The sequence below is a fragment of the Nannobrachium achirus genome, assembly GCF_963921795.1.
Source record: "Nannobrachium achirus genome assembly, chromosome: 6".
In the NCBI taxonomy this organism is placed as follows: Eukaryota; Metazoa; Chordata; class Actinopteri; order Myctophiformes; family Myctophidae; genus Nannobrachium; species Nannobrachium achirus.
In genome coordinates, this window is record NC_137815.1 from 64,270,171 (window position 1) to 64,290,775 (window position 20,605).

Below are 20,605 nucleotides of genomic sequence, written 5' to 3' on the forward strand. Positions count from 1 at the left end.
ATTTCCTAGAACTTCAACTTCAAAACATACATGATAGTGAAAATAGAAGCTCTCTACACGCTCATAACTTGAGTGTGTAGTTTGAATTAGGGTTAATTGTGTGGAAATGCAGTGGATTCAGTGGAGCTTCCTTGTAAATGTAGAGAGAAAGTAGATGTATCCAAAATACAAATACTCAAAGCATTGGTTCTCAAAGTGGGGTTTGGGGACCCCCAGGGGTCCTTGAGGGAGTCCCCAGTTAAATGATTGTTAGGAACCGAAAATGGAACCTTATGAGTCTGTAACTCAGAGTGTAAAAAATGTAACCAAATGGACCATTTGTATACTCTCAGAGTTAAATTAAGGTTGATTATTACAATATAAATTGGGGTCCCAGATATATATAAAAGGTCCATAGCCTAATGCATGTCAAACTGGGGGTCCTTGTAATTAAGATGGTTCGGAATCACTACTAGAGCCTTAAATATCTTATCTTATGGGGGTCGCTGGCATATCTTTTCAAATAGGGGTCCGCGGGTTAATTAGGGTCAATTTAGGCGTCCTTGACATAACCTACTGATACTAAAAAAGGGGCTGCTAGTACACACCCCTCCCCTGTAGTGGTCGCTGTGGTCACAGCGTGTGTGCGGCACTCAGGACGATCTTCGTTCGTTGGCTGTCATACGATAAGGCAGGCAGGCGAGTGGAGGAGCAGCAATGTTATTTAGTGTTTGTTTCAGACGTTAGAAATGCTCTGCCATGTACAACACATAACCGCTGTATATAATAGCTTCAATTTGTCAACATCGATCTCTCCCTGAGGAAGAAGCTCCGCCGTCGCCCGTCGAGGAGGATCATTTGAGTCGTGCTGCTGATAACAGCTACTGTAAAAAGCTACATAATCGTCTTGTTGTCTAGTAGTCAACACCTTGTTCCAGGTGTGACATTATGGGGGTGAATAAAACCTACATCAGTATCGCTTATGCGTCGATCGGCATCCTCTTCGGCTTCTCTGCCTTTCTGGTGTGGAACGTCGCCTACAAACAGCCGTGGACCGCAGCGATGGGGGGACTATCAGGTGAAGTAAACAATGCAACACACACCGTGCAATAACACTGTGTCCTTTAGAGAAATGTGTTGGTGCTGCTGCTCAGACGAGATCAACATAATTATATGATGGCAATAAACGAGGTGGAAAGCCAGATCACCATATAATGCAAACTGAAACCGTTATGTTTGTATTGTAACTTGGATATGGTCGGAGGGTCGGCACGAAAGACAGACACTCACCGCAGATGAACTAATAGCCTGATGCGGTGCATTTAAAACCAGTGGTGGAAAAAGTACTCAAATGTCATACTTAAGTAAAAGTGTCAATAGGCCTACTGCAATGTAGAAAGAAGTAGGCCTACTATGTAATGTCACAAGTCCGGAATTCAAAATGTACTTTTTTACTTTGTAAAAGTACAAAAGTATTGGTTTCAAAATGTAGCCTGCTTACAAGTACCAAAAGTAAAAGTAGGCCTACTAAATATGCAGAATGTCTAATTTATTCAAGTTTCCAAATGTACAAACATCTTTTGAAATAAATAGCCGATCTACAAGCTCACAATGCGTCTTCAATAAATGTAGTGGAGTATAATATTTGCCTCGGAATAGAAGAGTAGAAGTAAAAGTATTGGAAATTGGAAATACTCAAGTAAATTAAAATAAATATACAGTACAGTAAATCGACTTTACTTTACACCACTGCTGCTTCAGTGCATTTAAAACTAACACCTACGGTGTCAACAATAAAGCATTTGCGAATAACGGGCACTGAATATCCAGATTTAATGGTCATTGTGTGATCTCAGTTTACCCTGCAGTTATGTAATGGGTCTAAAGTAGGCCTAAATGAATTTATGGTTGTGAACTTTGAACCACATTGACTACCTCCTGAGGTTAGCAAGTTTATGTTTGCAAACTCTACTCTTTATTGGTCAGATTCAGTTAGCAGCATGTTTGCTTTATAACACCTTAGTAACATTTAATTAACAGCCACTCTGTCGATTGGAAATATATATATATATATATAGGGTCTATATATACACACACACACACACACACACACACACACACACACCTTAATTTAATGATATATACAGTGAGCAGCATGTAGCCTAATAACATTACTTTTAAACAATTGCTCCAGTGAATTACAACATTTGTTTGATGCAAGCCTTAAGTTTCATCATGTGTCTGAAAGGGAGTTCAGGAAACTGATGTTCTAATATGTCTGAGGGTTGCGGTACTGACCGCTGATAATTGTTATTTCCTCAGGAACAATGGTTTGGTAGAGGGGGGTATTATTACTGAGGCGAGGTCAGCCTCAGGTGATTACAAATAAGGAGGAAGTCACTTTTTTTTAACACCCTGTAGGGCTGTCGCAATTATTTGAGGTATAATTGCAATTATTTTGCGTCATTGTCACAATCGTTTCCATGTTGAGAAATGTTAATATAGTTTCAAACACTTTCAAAAAGTAGTGGAAATGGCAGATCTACAAGCTCGTACAAGCTTGTAGATCAGCTATTTCCACTATCAATGTTCTTTTTTTAAGCATAAAATTGTCAAATATGTCAGTAATGTCTTTGTATATTTAAGTTATGTGTGTCATGATTGCCATGTGCCACTTCAAAGCCTAAAAGCCAAACAGAAATGTAATTGTCAATGACAAATACACAATTAAATTGTTAAACGCAATTATTTGAGTGACAATAATGAATTGTAGTGACAGCCCTAACACCCGGCGACACCTTCTTGCTTCATTACCAAAGGAGAAACCTTACGACATCGTACATTCTACAGTTTTTTTTATTTTAAGTTTGTTTATGTCGGTGGCTTCTGCGGCGTATTTGATGAGACGGGAGAAGGACTATGAGGTGTTGAACAGTAAATGTGCCATGTCATTCACAAAACTACTTGCAAAAGGAGAACTTGTGGCAAGAAAAGTGTGAGCCATTGACTCAGCAGAACTTGACAACACGCTTTGTCAGGCTTTGTGTAGCCTTGCGACACACACACACACACACACACACACACACACACACACACACACACACACACACACACACACACACACACACACACACACACACCACATTAGGTAAGTCAGTGTGACAGTGCAGGATAGGCCAATATCTACTGCAAGACAGTGTATTGAAAGTGACAGAAAGCCTAATTATGCCTAAACACTTACGTTGCCCTTAAAACTAAGCTCCAAACAGCCCAAAACAAACTAATTCGGGTCCTGCTTAACCTTCCCTATCAGACTCACCTCACCGCTACTCACCAGTTAAGAGTGGGGTGGCTCATAGTAGATGACAGAGTACAGTCAGCAACTTGCAATGGGCCTGGTGTACAAGATACACTACACCACTAAGATACCCATGTACCTGGCAAAATACTTCATAAAGGTTAAGGATGTCCATAATTACAACACCAGAGGCAGCGCCATAGATCACGTTCAACCCAGAGTCACCTCAAAGAAAGGGTCAAACTCGTTCTTCTGCTATACCACAAAAATGTGGAATGCCTTACCGAAGGCCTTAAAGGAGTGTGGATCACTAGCATAATTTAAAATCGCCCCTGAAAAACCACTTACAGGCAGCAGCCGTTCGCAACTGGTAAAAACAAACATAGCCCAGCCCAGCCCTACCCTCCCCTGACCCTTCTTTGTATTTATCTACTGTATGTTTTTATTTTTACTTTTTTTAATTGTTTTTTTAAATGTTTTCCCTTTTTTCCCCCTGACTATATCTACTGCATAGTACTGTGTTTTATCCGTCTGTCTTTCAATGTTATATGAGATACTTCAATGGTTTCCTATGGAAATAAGCTTAAGGGGAGCACACACTGGCCGCGGGCGGCTGCGCAGCGCCACGTCGCGGTATCGACGCACGTCAAGTGCCGCGTGGTAACCCCAACTGGATGCGGCGCGCTGCCACACAGCAGATCCATTTCCCCCGGTGGGGAGAACCATGGGAGAACATGTTCACCGCGCTGCAACGCTGGAAAAATAGAACAGCTGCGTATCGGCTGCGTGCATCTGACGGTGCCGGTGTGGGTTAGTTCATTGAAAATAATGGGGCTGTATGTTTTGACGCGCCGCCTCCGCGCCGCCTCCGCGCCGCCTCCGCGTCCAGTGTGTGTTCCCCTTCAGTCTTTTCTAGGATCTCCTTTTAGTAGACCTTGTACCAGTGAACTGTACCATCATGAAACTGTACCTTTTCCTATGCAAACTTCTAATAAAGTCTTTAATCAATCAATGTATATTGTGTTTGTGTGCATGCGTGTGTGCGTGTTCCCCTCAGGTGTGTTGGCGCTGTGGGCGTTGATCACCCACATCATGTACCTGCAGGACTACTGGAGGACCTGGCTGAAGGGCCTCAAGTTCTTCCTCTTCATTGGGATTTTCTTCTGTGTGTTGGCTGTCATAGCGTTCATCACCTTCCTGTCCATTGCTATTGCCAACAAGGAGAGTGAGTACATTTTGACTGCATGGCCGTGTACTTTTTTCCTATAGTACTTTATTCCATCATCCATCCATCCATCCATCTTCCAGGGCCTCCTAGATCAAGGGTTCCCAAACTTTTTTGTCTCAGGGCACCCCATAAATATTTTTTGAATCCGAGGCACCCCATAGCATATCGTCGTTGTCGGGTGGAAACCTTGTATGTCCAAAACCGTTCGTTTTGTATTTATCATCTATAAAATGTACTAAACTAGTGAAAACAGCAGATCTACAAGCACACAACGCCTCGCAACGCGAGGCGTTGTGTGCTACTGTGCTTGTAGATCGGCTGTTTTCACTCGTTTTGTGCGACAGTCTTGTATGATGAAGCAGGGCAAAAGACTTACACATTTCAAACTTGGAGATACGAGATTTCTGCCCGACAGTGACGATATTTTAGTGATTATGTTGCGGGGAAAACGTTGAGATAATAGCCATTTTTGTTTAGAACTGACTGAAAATAACTTTGTACTTCAAGTTTAAAATTATACAAAATAATATTTTTTCTAAGTGTCCAAATAAATTCCAAATATTATCAAATGATCTTGCAGCACCCCTGGACTGCTGTCACGGCACCCCAGGGTGCCCCGTCACCCACTTTGAAAACCCCAGTCCTAGATAAACCTTTTTTTGCAGCGCTACTCCTCCCACAGTTTTTCTCTTAACTCTTTTAGTGCCAGCCATTTTTCTAATTGGGTGGGTAGCAAGTGCCAGGCATTTTCTTACCATTTTCTTACCATTTTGGCCCAACTTTGCAGAGCCACAGAGAATCCAAAAATAGTCATATATGAGCAAACTTATTTTTTTTTTTTGAAGATTCAGGTTTGTACTTTCAGCCGCAAAAGACAGTGATCGTTTATATTGTATACTTTTTTAGTTATCGGCCGCAGAGCGCAAAGCGTTTTGCCCCAATATGTCCCCTGGGAATTAGAAAAGGAGATACAGCCATTTGAAAAAAAAAAGGTTTATGACGCTGAAATCATGGGGATTTCTGAGCCGTTTTCAACATGCAGCACACCGTTGGAAAGTGGAGAAAGTTTTCTCTAACGCTGGCGAACAAGAGTTTGTAATATTGTATACTTTTGTCGTAATCTGCAAAAGAGTGCGAAGAGGTAGGACTTTTTGACACAAGGTTTTGCTACATTCAGTACAACTAAAGGGTTCCAGCAGATGTCAGTGTTGACTGACTATAACTTTATCATTGCACTGTGTGCAGTCCAGCAGGGGGCAGCAACGCTTCACTCACTGTGACACACACACACACTATAACTTTATCATTGCACTGTGTGCAGTCCAGCAGGGGGCAGCAACGCTTCACTCACTGTGACACACACACACACACACACTATAACTTTATCATTGCACTGTGTGCAGTCCAGCAGGGGGCAGCAACGCTTCACTCACTGTGACACACACACACACACACTATAACTTTATCATTGCACTGTGTGCAGTCCAGCAGGGGGCAGCAACGCTTCACTCACTGTGACACACACACACACACACACTATAACTTTATCATTGCACTGTGTGCAGTCCAGCAGGGGGCAGCAACGCTTCACTCACTGTGACACACACACACACACACTATAACTTTATCATTGCACTGTGTGCAGTCCAGCAGGGGGCAGCAACGCTTCACTCACTGTGACACACACACACACACACACACTATAACTTTATCATTGCACTGTGTGCAGTCCAGCAGGGGGCATCAACGCTTCACTCACTGTGACACACACACACACACACACACACACACACACACACACACACACACGCACACACACACACACACACATATATGTACATACATATACATATATTTGACTGTCAAAAACAGACATACTTCAGGTGAGCACACACATGCTTATGTGTGTGCTCACACATAAGCACACACGCCCAAACACGCCCACACACACACACACACACACACACACACACACACACACACACACACACACACACACACACACACGTGCACAGAAACGTGCACAAAAATGATAAATGGTGAATTTTAGAGCCTTTATCCACCCATCCAAACACTTCACTATGTTGACACACACACACACACACACACACACACACACACACACACACACACACACACACACACACACACACACACACACACACACACACACAATATACTTTCAACTCTTGAGAGAAATATGCTTTTTTTCATCTCCTGTAGGGCCTCCATCTCACCCTGACATGACACATATATTTTATCCTCTGTACTGTTCAAATAAACCATCAATTTACCACTAATTTAGCACTAAGAATATTGAACTGTGTTATTTTCAGACCAGATTCGAACTCATAACCTTGCGACCTATAGTTCATGTATCTACCAATATAGCTACATGAACTCAAACTTGACATTGTCTTAGTAAAGTTGTACTCTGAGAATGCGAGAGAGAGAAATTATCTGCTGGTGAATGCACCAACATTGCAAAATGTAGCTACAACAAACATTTGTATAACGATGTTGGGTTCTCAGAAAAGCACTATACTGTATAATATTGATATATTTTCATTGTTGAGATTTGAACCCAATAATGGTTGTCGGGCTTGTTTGATATACATACGACCAACCACACAAGCCAGGAAACCATTCACATGTCTAAGTGACATGTCATATATGAACACACATGATGCAGATATTCGTGTCCATGTATTACATATTACAGTTTCATATTTATGACAGACTAGCTCAGTCAATAGTGCACTCACCTCTGATACGGAAGGTTGTGGGTTCGAGTCTGGTGAAACTATAATTATACCAATTGTATAATGGGAATTGCTGAGCAACAGTGAACCCAAGAAAGACAACATCATGGTTTATCTCACTTAGTTTGAGTTTTAGTCATTCACGTCATATATAAAACACAAATAATGCAGATCTGTGTATATCTATTACATGTTAGAATCACATATTTATGACTCATTAGCTCAGTTGATAGATTCCTTGCCTCTCATATCGAAGGTCATAAGTTCGAGTCTGGTAAAAAAATTATCTTATTAGACTGGCCTTGCCTGGGCCAGTCCTGAACCCTTCTTGAGCTCCAAGCTCTTGTGAGCTTGGATGGCAAAGAGAGCAGAACAGACATTTGCATTTATTTCACAATAGTAAAAACTGCTGCACCTCTTCCTATCTGGGCTTTGAGAATTCAGTGTATGAATAACAGTGGTTGCTGAGTGTAAATGCATTTTGAGGAAAAGAAAAATTATACCATTTGTTCGAAAAGTGCACCCTGTATATATATATATATATATGTAACGGAGATGATCTGAACTTCCCCACCCGGCTTCGTACCCGGGTCTCCCACGCGAAAGTCCAATAACTTAACCACTAGACCAAAGAGACATCTTTTGTGATCTGGGGGAGATACTAGACTTTTGAGGCTTCAAGGCTGGGGCTGCCTTTATCATTTTCAGGTCTACAAGCTCACAACGCGTCGCGGCGCGAGCTTGTAGATCGGCTATTTTACAAGATTGATCAATGATATTTTCTACAAGCTCACAACGCGTTGCGCGAGGCTACTAAATGGTAAATGGTGCATTTATATAGCGATTTTATCCAAAGCGCTTTTATATAGATTGTGCATTACATTCACCCATTCACGCACACATTCATACACCGGTGGCAGAGGAAACCATGCAAGGCAGTGAAGGCCCAACCTACTCAAGGCAAACTTCAAATAAAGTCTTCAATCAATCAATCAAAACCAGGAGCAACTAGGGGTTCAGAGTCTTGCCCAAGGACTCTTCGACATTAACTCAGGGGGAACCCGGATTCGAACTGGGAACCCTTCGGGAACCCTTCGTGTTCTAATAACGGTTTCTCCACCCCTGAGCTATGCCGCCCCTCCTACTTAGTTCTGACAAAGCCAAAATAGCAGATCTACAAGCTCACGTTGTGTTAGTGATAGGCAATCTCGTTCATTTCAGTGAACGGATCATTTCACGTTCCCCTGTGTTCTATTTGTCTGTCATTCAATGTTATATGAGATACTTCAATGGTTTCCAGTGGAAATAAGCTTAGGCTTTTCATGGATCACCAGTGAACTGTACCGTCATGAAACTGTACCTTTTCCTATGCAAACTTCTAATAAAGTCTTCAATCAATCAATCAATCAAACCCCCCTGCCAGCCAGGGGGGGAGGGGCGGGAGGGGACGGGTGAACCACGTAGGCTAGGGGTTTGAACATTTTATTTCATTTCATTTATTTTTGTTTCGCACATGTAGTGTACATTACAGTTATATTATATTTATACTCAGAATTTCAATATTTTACAGTACACACACATGAACGAAAAGGAGCAAGCAGAAGAATAAATTCTTATGAATACCTGCCCCCTATTCAAAAATATATATATAATGATCGGCATATACAGCCTGCATGTTCATGTCTTGAGAAGTGTAATCCAATCTGAACCAAACAAAAAACAACAAAAGCAAAAAAACAACGATGCTGCCACCTGGCAGTCAGATGAACATATTACGTCTCAGGACATAGTCATGACAAACAATCTATTTTGTCTTTGAATGAATGTCATCACCTTCATAGTCATTGTCTAATACAGTTAGTTAGAAGAAAAAGAATAGCTAGGTTGACGCGATACTTGACCCTCGTCAACCATGCGGTTTTTATACAAGTTTGTATAAAAAAAACGTGCGATTGAATTCAACAGGATCAATAGTCTCAATAGCTCTGGTCCATAGCGTTAGCGATAACAGCGTGCAGTGCTGTGCTACAATGATTATTATGCTATTCAGTCAGTTAGTAAACTTTTTGGTTACCACCGCGCTCCCTTTAGATCAACATGTAGGAGGAGAATGGATCGCACACAGTGAAGAAGCACACACTGAAGAAGGCTTACAGTCGAAACGTTTGTTTCTCATCCATGCAAATGCAAGAATAAAGAAAACATCAACTCTTGCCACTGTGCGATCCATCCTCCTTCTACATTCAGTCAGTTAGAAACCCACTTGTGTGTTAGTAGTGTACCTGACTGTATCCATATGCATGCGGGAGGAACCAGCTTCAACGGCCGTAGCGTAGATGATATCCGAGCTGATCGTGAAATCCACAGACGAGCAAAATTCCGGGGGTCCGCAGCCAACTACGGGCAGGTATTCCGACACATAAAACTAACCCTAACCCCCAAGTTGGCCCAACCCTAACCTCAGTGACCGGCGAACACGAGCACGACGCCTTGGTTCTTCAACAAGCAATCTGAGATCACACGCAGTGCCCAGGGGTGGGGGCTGCTGCTGCCAGCAGTGGCGTCAGTTCAGCAAAAGCTAAGGTATGGCAACATGACTGGTGTCTTGCATGCACGGTCGCGTGCCCTCACGCGAATGCAAGACAACAGTCATGTTGCCATACCTTAGCAACAGACACAATGAAAAGTACATTTTATTATTTCCCCTGTAGCCAAGGGATGGCAGCTGCCATAACTTGCCATACCCAATTGACACCTCTCATACCCAATTGACACCTCTGGCTGTCAGAGCCGAAAGCCGTGCTGTGCTGCGTGCACCACAGAAATCAACCATACATTTCTATAATATACAATAAAAGGCAGAGAAATGGGCAGTTATCCTTGATAAATGATATAGGATTCTAAGTGATCACTTGCTCACTGGATGTCCTAGGCACATGGACAACATCGCAAAACAACGGTTCTTTGTCAGATTAAAGATCAAAATGTGATTTTTCAAAAAAAAGAAAAAAAAAAAAACGAACATTTTCGGTTTTGGCATTTCTTAACTCATCTGCCGCCCAGCACGTTTATAAACGTTCCATTAAACCCAGCTATCTACCGCCCAACACGTTTATGAACGTGCTATCGTCTTTTCATTGTTTTACAGTTGATGGTGCTCTCCCGCTGCCTGTGACTTAATACAGTAGGGAAACATCAAAGGGAACCAGGTCATTCACGTGAATGAAGAAAAAAGGTCAAAAAACTGCATTGAAACACATGTTATCAGACAATCCAAAATAACAGATTGAGAGAGAGGCAACAACAACCACTCTAGCAGTTTGGGAGACACAATGCAGAAACACAAGCCAGCAGAGAGAGGAAAAAGGAAAAAAAAAAAAAAAAGAGGATCGGCTTGGTTGAGATTTGAATATAGGATATTTATAGTTAGAGTTAGAGTTTAGATAGTTGATTGATAGCCTAGAGATGGCAGTAGAATTCGTTTAGATTTGAGTGTATTTAGGTGAAGAAAGTTTTATAGTGGGAGAGAGGTGGAGAGGAGACGCTGTCTCCGTGAAAACAGAGGGGAGGGGAGGAATGGATCACACACACACACACACACACACACACACACACACACACACGCCTACCTCTCATTTCCTCCTTCTCTCCTGATGGCTCGTAAAAGATTCAAGCATCATGTTATCCATTGATTGATTTAAACAGAATGAGTAAGTCCACAAACGCCGGCCCATCCGCCATGTAAAAGAGTATAGATCCAGTCAGTAAACAAAGGTGCATCCACTCACTGCTAGTAATGTGCTGCCCAGAGTGCACCGATGCACCCCCCCCCATCTGTCCCCCATGAGAAAACATCTCTGTTCCAGTGGTGTGTGTGCGGTGAAAATAGCCGATCCTCAAACTCAGCGATGCGCCCCCCCCCCCTCCTCCTCCTCCTGTCCTCCTCCTGTCCTCCTGTCCTGTATGCAGACTCTGCACTCCACCAAACTTTCGTCAGCTTCGAAAAAGTTACACGATCGTGTGTGTGTGTGTGTGTGTGTGTGTGTGTGTGTGTGTGTGTGTGTGTGTGTGTAAGCAATTGGTTTCATTTACCCTAAAATGTCATGGTTTCATTATCTGAGAAATCACGTGACCTTCCTTGTTGCTTGAGACATGCGCATGCGCGTGCATGTGTGTGAGTGTGAGCGTGTGTGCGTGTGTGTTGAGTGAGCACACAGTACCACAGCGCCATCTATTGGCTTGAAACTAAATAAGAGACGTATTCATGCTGGTTTCATAAAAAGGCTTTTTTTAGGCTTTTTTATTCAAATTAGCCCATGTTGGGCCAGTACAGTAGTCACTTAAAAAATCAGGGAAAAATCAGAAAACAACATTTAAACCCCATGTATTTATTGGTAAAAGTATATTTCTTCATCTTTCCATCGGTATACTCCATTTGTTCATAGCTAAGAAACAAATTTTTTAAATATTCATTGAAAAGGAGTCAAAATGCTCCAAAACCCTGACATGTTTTGGAAGAGTTTAATTAAAAACGTGGGGCAGGCAATGTGTTAATACGTTTTAAAAAACCGAACATTTTCGGTTTTGGCACTAGATGAGTTAACCATTACTTTGCCTGATATTTCAGTATTTTGGGAGAATTATCAGTGTGATCTAAGCAAGCTAATAATTCATCTGGCTAGAGGGGGTAAAGGCCCACAGGCTCCGCAGAGGGAGAATCAGATCCATGCATTGCATAGCTCAGGGGTAGAGAAACCGTTATTAGAGCACGAAGGGTTCCCAGTTCGAATCCGGGCTCCCCCTGAGTTAATGTCGAAGGGTCCTTGAGCAAGACTCTGAGCTCCTAGTTGCTCCCGGTGAGCAGGTTGCTGCCTTGCATGGTTTCCTCCACAACCGGTGTATGAATGTGTGCGTGAATGGGTGAATGTAATGCACAATCCATGTAAAGCGCCTTGGATAAAAGTGCTATATAAATGCACCATTTACCATTTGCCATGCAAATGTCATGGCTTGTGAAAAGTGTGTCAAATATAAAAAATGTATGAACTACCTGCAAAATATTTGAGCTGTTCTTAGTGAATTTAGCAGTTGGTAAATGCACTGCATTTATATAGCGCCTTTCTAGTCTTTCCGACCCTAAGCGCTTTACAATGTACTTCACATTCACACTCACACCGATGGAGGAGAATACCATGCAAGACAACCATGAAAGTGTCTTGCTCAAGGACATTTCTGGACACGGCTCTCTTTTGGAAATGGAACCTTCAGGAGGAGAAGACGAACTATAGAGAAGGTGACAAAGACCAGATAAGACTAGAAATGTGAGCGCAGTAGAGCGCAAATCTCCACCAGGGGAAATGCCCTAATAATAATAATAGCAACATATGGAGTGAAATGTTGGCAGCGCAGCATGTGATTACCAGTTTCATGCTTCCCCCATACGTCCCTGCCTTCATGTGTAATTTAGGCAATATCCTGAGACCTGAACTGGCTCTCATTACTATATTTAAGTCGTGGGATCCATCCATGGCACATCACAGTCTGTCCCAGTGGAGTTCACAGCTGAGCAGGGAGGGGATACAACATGTACCGCCGGTGAAAGAAAAACGTTTAGGCAAAAGCTTAAATTGGTCTGTAATAAATCAGGGTTGCAGAGAGGTTGTGGTCCAAACTAAGTTAACCCTTTGTTGATCTTGCTGCTCTGTGTGACCTCAGGTAAAACTACCTATTCTTTTCTGTTAACTTTGAGATTTAGCTGCTGCCTGCCTCTCCTTTTTCTAACTGACACTTGGTACTGGTTTTACAGTAGCTGATGTTCAGGGACGACATGATGTGTAACGAGAGGAGGGAACAGGTTGAGGTATGCTTTAGAGGGAAGAGGAATGAAAGTAAGATAGTAAGAGTAAGATAGAATATGTGTATGAGAATGATAGAGAGGACAGTGAAACCGTGACTCCATGAGGTTGCAAGGATTTCAGGTGGTGCAGATGAAGGAGTTTAAATGGGGAGGAAGAGAGGAGAAGAAAAGGGTGCAGGAAGGGTGGAATGGATGGAGGAAAGTAAAGCAAGCAGGGTGGAATGGATGGAGGAAAGTATAATGAGTGATTTGTGACAGCAGGACGGCTTGGAAAGAGTGGCACTGTCTAATGCCTCATTCACACTACAGATATATAGTTGAACGTTTTGCTTGGTAATTCAATGTAATCTCAATGGAAACCAGCTTTAAAGATGCAGGAGACCCTGAGAACGAAGCTTTGAAAGCTTTAAAGCTGGTTTCCATTGAGATTACATTGAATTACCAAGCAAAACGTTCAACTATATATCTGTAGTGTGAATGAGGCATTAGACAGGAGGCGGAGCTGGAGGTGACAGCATTGAGGATGCTGCGTTTCTCATTAGGAGTAACAAGGATTGACAGGATCAAAAATGATTACGTTAGAGGATCATCCCAGGTTAGAAGGTTTGGCCATAAAGAGGCGAGGTTGAGATGGTTTGTGCAGAGGAGGGATGAGGGGTGCATTGGGAGGAGGATGCTGAAGATGGAGCTGCCAGGCCAGAGGAGAAGATGAAGGTCAAAGAGGAGGTTTATGGATTCAGAGAGAGGACATGCAGGAGGTGCTGGAGTGACCCAGGAAGATGCATATAACACAAACAGATGATCCATTGTGGCGACCCCTGCTTTATCACAGAGCTTTTGCATGTTGACGTAGTTATTATTCTCACAGTAGAAGATCATTTTCTGTATAGAAGACAAAGATCATGAATAGAGATAAAGACAGCAACAAAAAAGGATAAAGATTCAGATGAGACATCTTGGCTGTGTGTTAGTGCATTCTATTTTCTTGTGTGAAAGAGAGGTGACATGCACGTCTAAAATCCATGTAATCCTAGCCCTTGGTAGGATTATACATATATTAAAAAAATGCACACTGAAACTGATATGCTCCCACTGTTTATTGCAAGCTCAATTCAATGTTTCGATCCTGTCTGGATCTTTATCCAAGTTATTGAATTCATGAATCAAACAATGTCAAAGATCTCCATTGTTTTAAAGATTTTGGCAGGAGAGACAAGAAAAAATCACACCCAATGTGAAGTGAGCGGTGGTCGTGCTTGCATAACGTCTTCAGACTAGGATTTGAGTCTAGGATGTACAGGGTATGCTACACACACATTTTGCTATGGCAAAACGCTGAGGAAAAAGGCTACAGACATACGACATATGACATCACTAGACAAACATGATGCTACGTACACACATTTTACTATGGCAAAACGCTGAGGAAAAAGGCTACAGACACACGCACAGCCACTCTTAGGAGCGGTTTACTACCGCTCAAAAATAATAATGAACACAGGCAGTTGGTACAGAGATTGAATGGAGAGGAGAAGCAATAGAAGAGTTGCCACAAGTGTTGATTATTGCTCTCAATGCGTACATTTAAGTGTTGATTATTGCTCTCAATGCATACATTTATACTCTACCTTTCAACATACTGAGACTCACGATGACCTTCTGAAAAGCTGGTTATGGCCCTGGATCTGTCTTAAGGTGACTTCACACCAAAGAGACTACAAGAAACTCCTTCAGACTGGCAGCCTGTGGCATTTATGGTGCCATGGCATTGGTCTGACATGTCATTGTTCCTACATCCCATTAGTCGGAATCTGGTGAATGTTAACCTGGTGAAAATACTATGCCTAAACCTAACCCTAACCTCAGTAAAACTGTATGCCTAAACCTAACCGTCCCAAACCCTAACCTCAGTAAAACTATGCCTAAACCTAACCCTAAAACCTAACCCTAACCAAATTAGGACTAATGAGATGTAGGACTAATGAGATGTAGGATTTATGGGCAGTCCCCGCATTTATTTGGCACAGACTAAGCACAAGCTCTAGTCGGCAGAAAAAAAACATTGTTTTTACATTGATCTCTGTTTTCCAGTGTGTTGCCAGGTCGGCTCATTATAAGCGACTTTAAGTCTTCCTGTAAATTTGCTTGTAAATATTCATAGTTGCGGCTTGCTTTTGTTAATGTTCATTTTACATAGACCACTAGTGAATGGTTTGCTGACAGGTGTAATGACGAAATAACCTAAATATGTCTGTCCCACCCCGCAGGCCTGACGGACCCTAGGAGCCTCTATCTCTCCTGCGTGTGGAGCTTCATGACCCTGAAGTGGGCGTCCATCCTGGCCATTTACTCACACCGCTACCGCAAGGAGTTCGCCGACATCAGCATCCTCAGCGACTTCTAAAAGGCATGTTGTTATACCATTCTGGCCCAGGGGGCCAGGTGGTCTACAGGCAACTCATTGAACGGGGTTCCTGAGGGCGTCTGTGGGGGCCAATGATGATCTATATTATTGTGGGTGGACGTGAAGAAAATGAAGGGCAATAGTAGGGGTGCAACAATACTGAACCGAACCGGTATACCAAACCGAATGGCCCCGTCCCGAACTGAACAGCACATACCGAATGAACCGAATTTCTTTCTTTCTTTTTTTGGGGTGAGGCCACATAAAAAAACATAATTTTAACTCTTTCTGTACACTTTTTTTTTTTTTTTTAATATCTTCCTTTTAGTATAATCATAATACCTGATTATCATGTTTTAGGGGGGGAAACAAAAGATGGCAGCCCATGGATTTTTTATTTTTTTATTTACCGAACCGAAACCGTGAGCTAAAAAATACGAACTGAACCGTGGGCTAACTGAACCGTTGCACCCCTAGGCAATAGTAGGTGAGGCACAAAGAAAGGGTGCCTTGGTGTGCACCCCGACCTCAGGCATGCTCTTGCCTTCCTTCCTGTGCTCCAGGATTTGTTTTAGTGAGTGTGCAGGGTTTATCCTTGGCTTGTCGGGACAATTATTTACAGACAAGTCCAGCCCTGTTTTTAAATGATCTTTTAATGGATTTTATCTCTTATGTAATCATATACATTTGATGGATTCCTTCGAATTTGATGTGTTGTCATTCAGGCATAACTACTATACCCTTGATGATTTATTTTGCCTACTTGATAGTATATCGTCGAATCGTCGGTGTCTGGGGGGAAAACCCTGTATGTCCAAAACCGTTCGTTTTGCATTTATCATTTCAGAAATGACTTGAACTAGTAAAAACAGCTGATCTACAAGCACACAACGCCTCGCGGAGTGCTTGTAGATCTGCTGTTTTCACTACTTTTGTGCAACAGCCTTGTATGATGAAGCAGGGCTTTACTTTGCGAAAGATACGAGGTTCCACCCTACAACAACAGTATCCTTGATAATTTATTTTGCCTACTTGATAGTATACATATAACACTTTGTGTTGAGGGCATTTTCCAGTGTTTTAAGGGAACGGGCACTGCAGTTTCACACTGTGGTCACAAGATGGTGTCGCTTTACCAATGATGTGGTGCAGGTCTAATGACATGATGCTTGAAGAAAGAGTGGATGTTTCTGATTGTATCAATTAACATTAGTGCTACTTACATTATTATCTTATTTACTTTCGTATGACACATAAAAGTTACAAAATAATATATATGTTCTATTTTCCAATCACTTGAGCTATAATTTACCAAGGGAAATATGCTGGTACACATTGAAACAAGGTGATAATTACGCTAGTACAATAATTAAGTAGTAATTTGTTTCCAACAAAACTCTTTTTTTTTTTATCATTGTGTAAACCAGGTGATGAGGGAAGGTCACCCAAGGTTGTTTAACCTCAGTCTGAAAGAGCTTTGTGCTACAGATCCAAATGAAATCCACCTGCACTTTTTACAACACATACTCGTTTGAATGGGCATTTTACACATATACATACCAGTGAATTTTCTTGTGTTATTGTTTTTTTGCATTAGTTACACAATGTTTGAAGAAAATGGTGGGCATTGATGTCAGTGTGAAACCCAACCCTTGTTTGTGTCCATCAAGTGTATCCTGGTTGTTTACACAACATCGCGGTGCTTCTAATGATGTGCATGTAGTTAAAGGAATCATGACCTTTTCTTGTCGTTTTCTCCTGATCCAAACCATTTGTGATAATTGCAATGTTGCCTTAGGAGATTCGTTTTAATAGTGTTCTTTTTAAATGTTTGTTTTTCCCTTTGTGCGCTACCATATCTATCGTGTAAATAATAATGACGTATACAGCACTGTGTGTATAACCCATAAACACCTTGAGTGAGTGAATGTATGAATGTGTGTGTTTGTACAGGTATGCGTCTGAGAGCCATGATAATAAAATATCTTTTATGACGAGCATGTGTATTGGTTGCATATTATTGTAATGCAGTCTAAAAGCAGACAAAATAAAGGGTAATGTTTTCTGGATTTCCAATCACAGAAGAAAAAATATCAGTTTTAGAGCCATCTCCTTGGTTAAATACATCTATGGCCTAATTCAGTTTTTCTCAAAGTGCATTCCAGGGACTCAGTGGGTCCCTTTAGGCGTTTAGGGGGTTCTAAATGGACCCATACAAGTCTGTAACTCTGACGGTGTACAAATGGAACCAAATGAACCCTAACGGGTTCATTTGGTTCCATTTGTACACCGTCAGAGTTAAGGGTAGACCTTGAAATGTGAAAGTTTGAGAACCACTGGCCTAATGTATGATGTTGCTGATGGTTCCACCACATCAATCCCAGACTATAAATGACTTATTTCCATTCTAATGCAGCCTACTACTTTGCCATATTATGAGAAACTACCAAGGGGAACACAGGTAGTGTTTTGAAGGTGTTACACATTTTCATTCCTACTAAGCCTGGGGTTGAAGAGGGTCAGTAGTTGGGCATTAGAGAGGGATTTGCACCGGGAGGCAAGAGAAGCCATTTCTCAGCCACCCGGCATATACGTTTTTAAAGGAAAAACACCCCATAGCATCGCAGCCATAACAGTAAATGCCGGGCAATAACCTGCGCTTTGAAGTTTGTCAATTATTCAATCCCGTCCACATTTTTATTCTGTCCCTCAAAGAGAATGTGGGGTGCACAGAGTTTTGGTGTATGATTTTGTTAAGGCAGCTGCCTGATGGAAGGAACCTTTGAAGTTGATGCGAAAATATGTGGCTGAATTATGTCGGCATATATGAATATTTGTTGCATTAGAACTTGTTTTTTTTTTTCCGTTTGAGAGATTCCGTTAGAAGACACTACTGTGGGTATAAAGAATATTGCGTTAAAAAACACATTCAAACACAAAAAAACACAAACACAAGCATAAAATATTGCGTCATAATGTGTTCAGGCCTAAATGGGTTAATGATAACCTACTAAACCTACCAGTTTCATTGCTGATCTCTCCTTCAGAGCAAGCAATGCAGTCAAAGCAGCAGACAGGTTCCCCTTTCCTTCTGGCCACGCGGGTTCCAGGGGAACAGCTCTCACTGCACACAGACCGGAGTGGCTACAGAGGAGAATAACAATGATCAATTTCAGTCCAAAGTAAATTACATGCACGTCATGAGCTCAACATGAGGTATTTTAGAACGCTAAGTGACCTTTTTGGTTTCAAAGTTCCAGAAGATTCTGTCTTCATCAAGGATCAGTTCTTCATCTCCGGAGGCTGACTTCTTGTACTCACCTACTTTGTGAACCTTAATACTACCATCAGGGAGCCAAACCCAGTTCATGATATCACAGATTGGTAGAGAATCATCACCATTCTCATCAAATGATACGGGATCACCAGATGTTATAAAATGTTGCCATAACCGGCCTTACTGGGGAGGGAACCCCCTGGTTTGCCCCCAAGGACCCCTGAGGGTTAAAGAGTAAAAACTTTACCAAGTAGACTTCATAAATGTCTTACTGTGTTACCGTAGAGGCCTTCTGTCCTCCTTAACTCTCCACCTCGGGCCCTAATAACTCATTATTACGCATTATTGTCTGCTTTAACTGTAGAAAAATAGCAGATATACAAGCTGACCACTGATTTAGAAAAAGGATCTAGAAGACTTTCAAAGAATCGGGTCAAACATTTTCAAAGACTTGCACAAATGTTCACGGTTTAAAAAAAATAGCACACCTACAAGCTCACGGCGCGGCACCGAGTGCTCCGAGAGCGAGATGCACCGCCCTCGCTCGCATACATTTCTAAACCATGCACCGCCCCCAATTTTTTAAAATCGACTAAGCTCCTCCCCTTCATTTACATAGGGTCGTCTGCTTTTTTTACACGCTGGGAAACACACCTTAACACCCTCATTAGCATAATGTATGCGAGCATAATGTATGCGCACCACGCCCACACGCATTTCCAAACCATGCCCCGCCCCAAATTTTTTTAAGTCGACTAAGCTCCTCCCCTTCATTTACATACGGCCGTCTGCATTTTTTACGCGCTGGGAAATCTACCTTGAGGCCCTCATTAGCATAATTTATGCGGACCCCACCCACACGCATTTCCAAACCATGCACCGCCCCCAATTTTTTTAAATCGACTAAGCTCCTCCCCTTCATTTACATAGGTTCGTCTGCTTTTTTTACACGCTGGGAAACACACCTTAACGCCCTCATTAGCATAATGTATGCGAGCATAATGTATGCGCACCACGCCCACACGCATTTCCAAACCACGCCCCGCCCCCAATTTGCATATGTCGACTAAGCTCCTCCCCTTCATTTACATACGGCCGCCTGCATTTTTTACGCGCTGGGAAACGCCACTTAACAGCCTCATTAGCATAATTTATGCGGACCACGCCCACACGCATTTCCAAACCATGCACCGCCCCCAATTTTATTAAGTCGACTAAGCTCCTCCCCTTCATTTACACACGGTCGTCTGCCTTTTTTACGCGCTGGGAAACCTACCTTAACGCCCTCATTAGCATAATGTATGCGAGCATAATGTATGCGCACCACGCCCACACGCATTTCCAAACCAGACCCGCCCCCAATTTGCATATGTCGACTAAGCTCCTCCCCTTCATGTACATACGGCCGCCTGCATTTTTTACGCGCTGGGAAACGCCACTTAACAGCCTCATTAGCATAATTTATGCGGACCACGCCCACACGCATTTCCAAACCATGCACCGCCCCCAATTTTATTAAGTCGACTAAGCTCCTCCCCTTCATTTACACACGGTCGTCTGCCTTTTTTACGCGCTGGGAAACCTACCTTAACGCCCTCATTAGCATAATGTATGCGAGCATAATGTATGCGCACCACGCCCACACGCATTTCCAAACCAGACCCGCCCCCAATTTGCATATGTCGACTAAGCTCCTCCCCTTCATTTACATACGGCCGCCTGCATTTTTTACGCGCTGGGAAACGCCACTTAAAGGGGAGTTTCGGTCAAAAACGACTTTCCTACCTTTAAAATGTTGAT

At 42.4% G+C, this 20,605-nt stretch overlaps 1 protein-coding gene across 1 annotated transcript; it reads left to right on the forward strand.

Moving 5' to 3' along the window:
- Positions 1-683: 683 nt before the first annotated feature.
- LOC308287321 (heme transporter hrg1-A-like) lies at positions 684-17,370 on the forward strand. The gene is made up of 3 exons (XM_080728444.1): positions 684-1,057; positions 4,335-4,502; positions 15,392-17,370. Exons 1-3 carry the CDS (start codon positions 928-930, stop codon positions 15,526-15,528), a joined length of 435 nt encoding a protein of 144 aa, XP_080584570.1. The 5' UTR covers positions 684-927; the 3' UTR covers positions 15,529-17,370.
- The last annotated feature ends 3,235 nt before the right edge of the window (positions 17,371-20,605 follow it).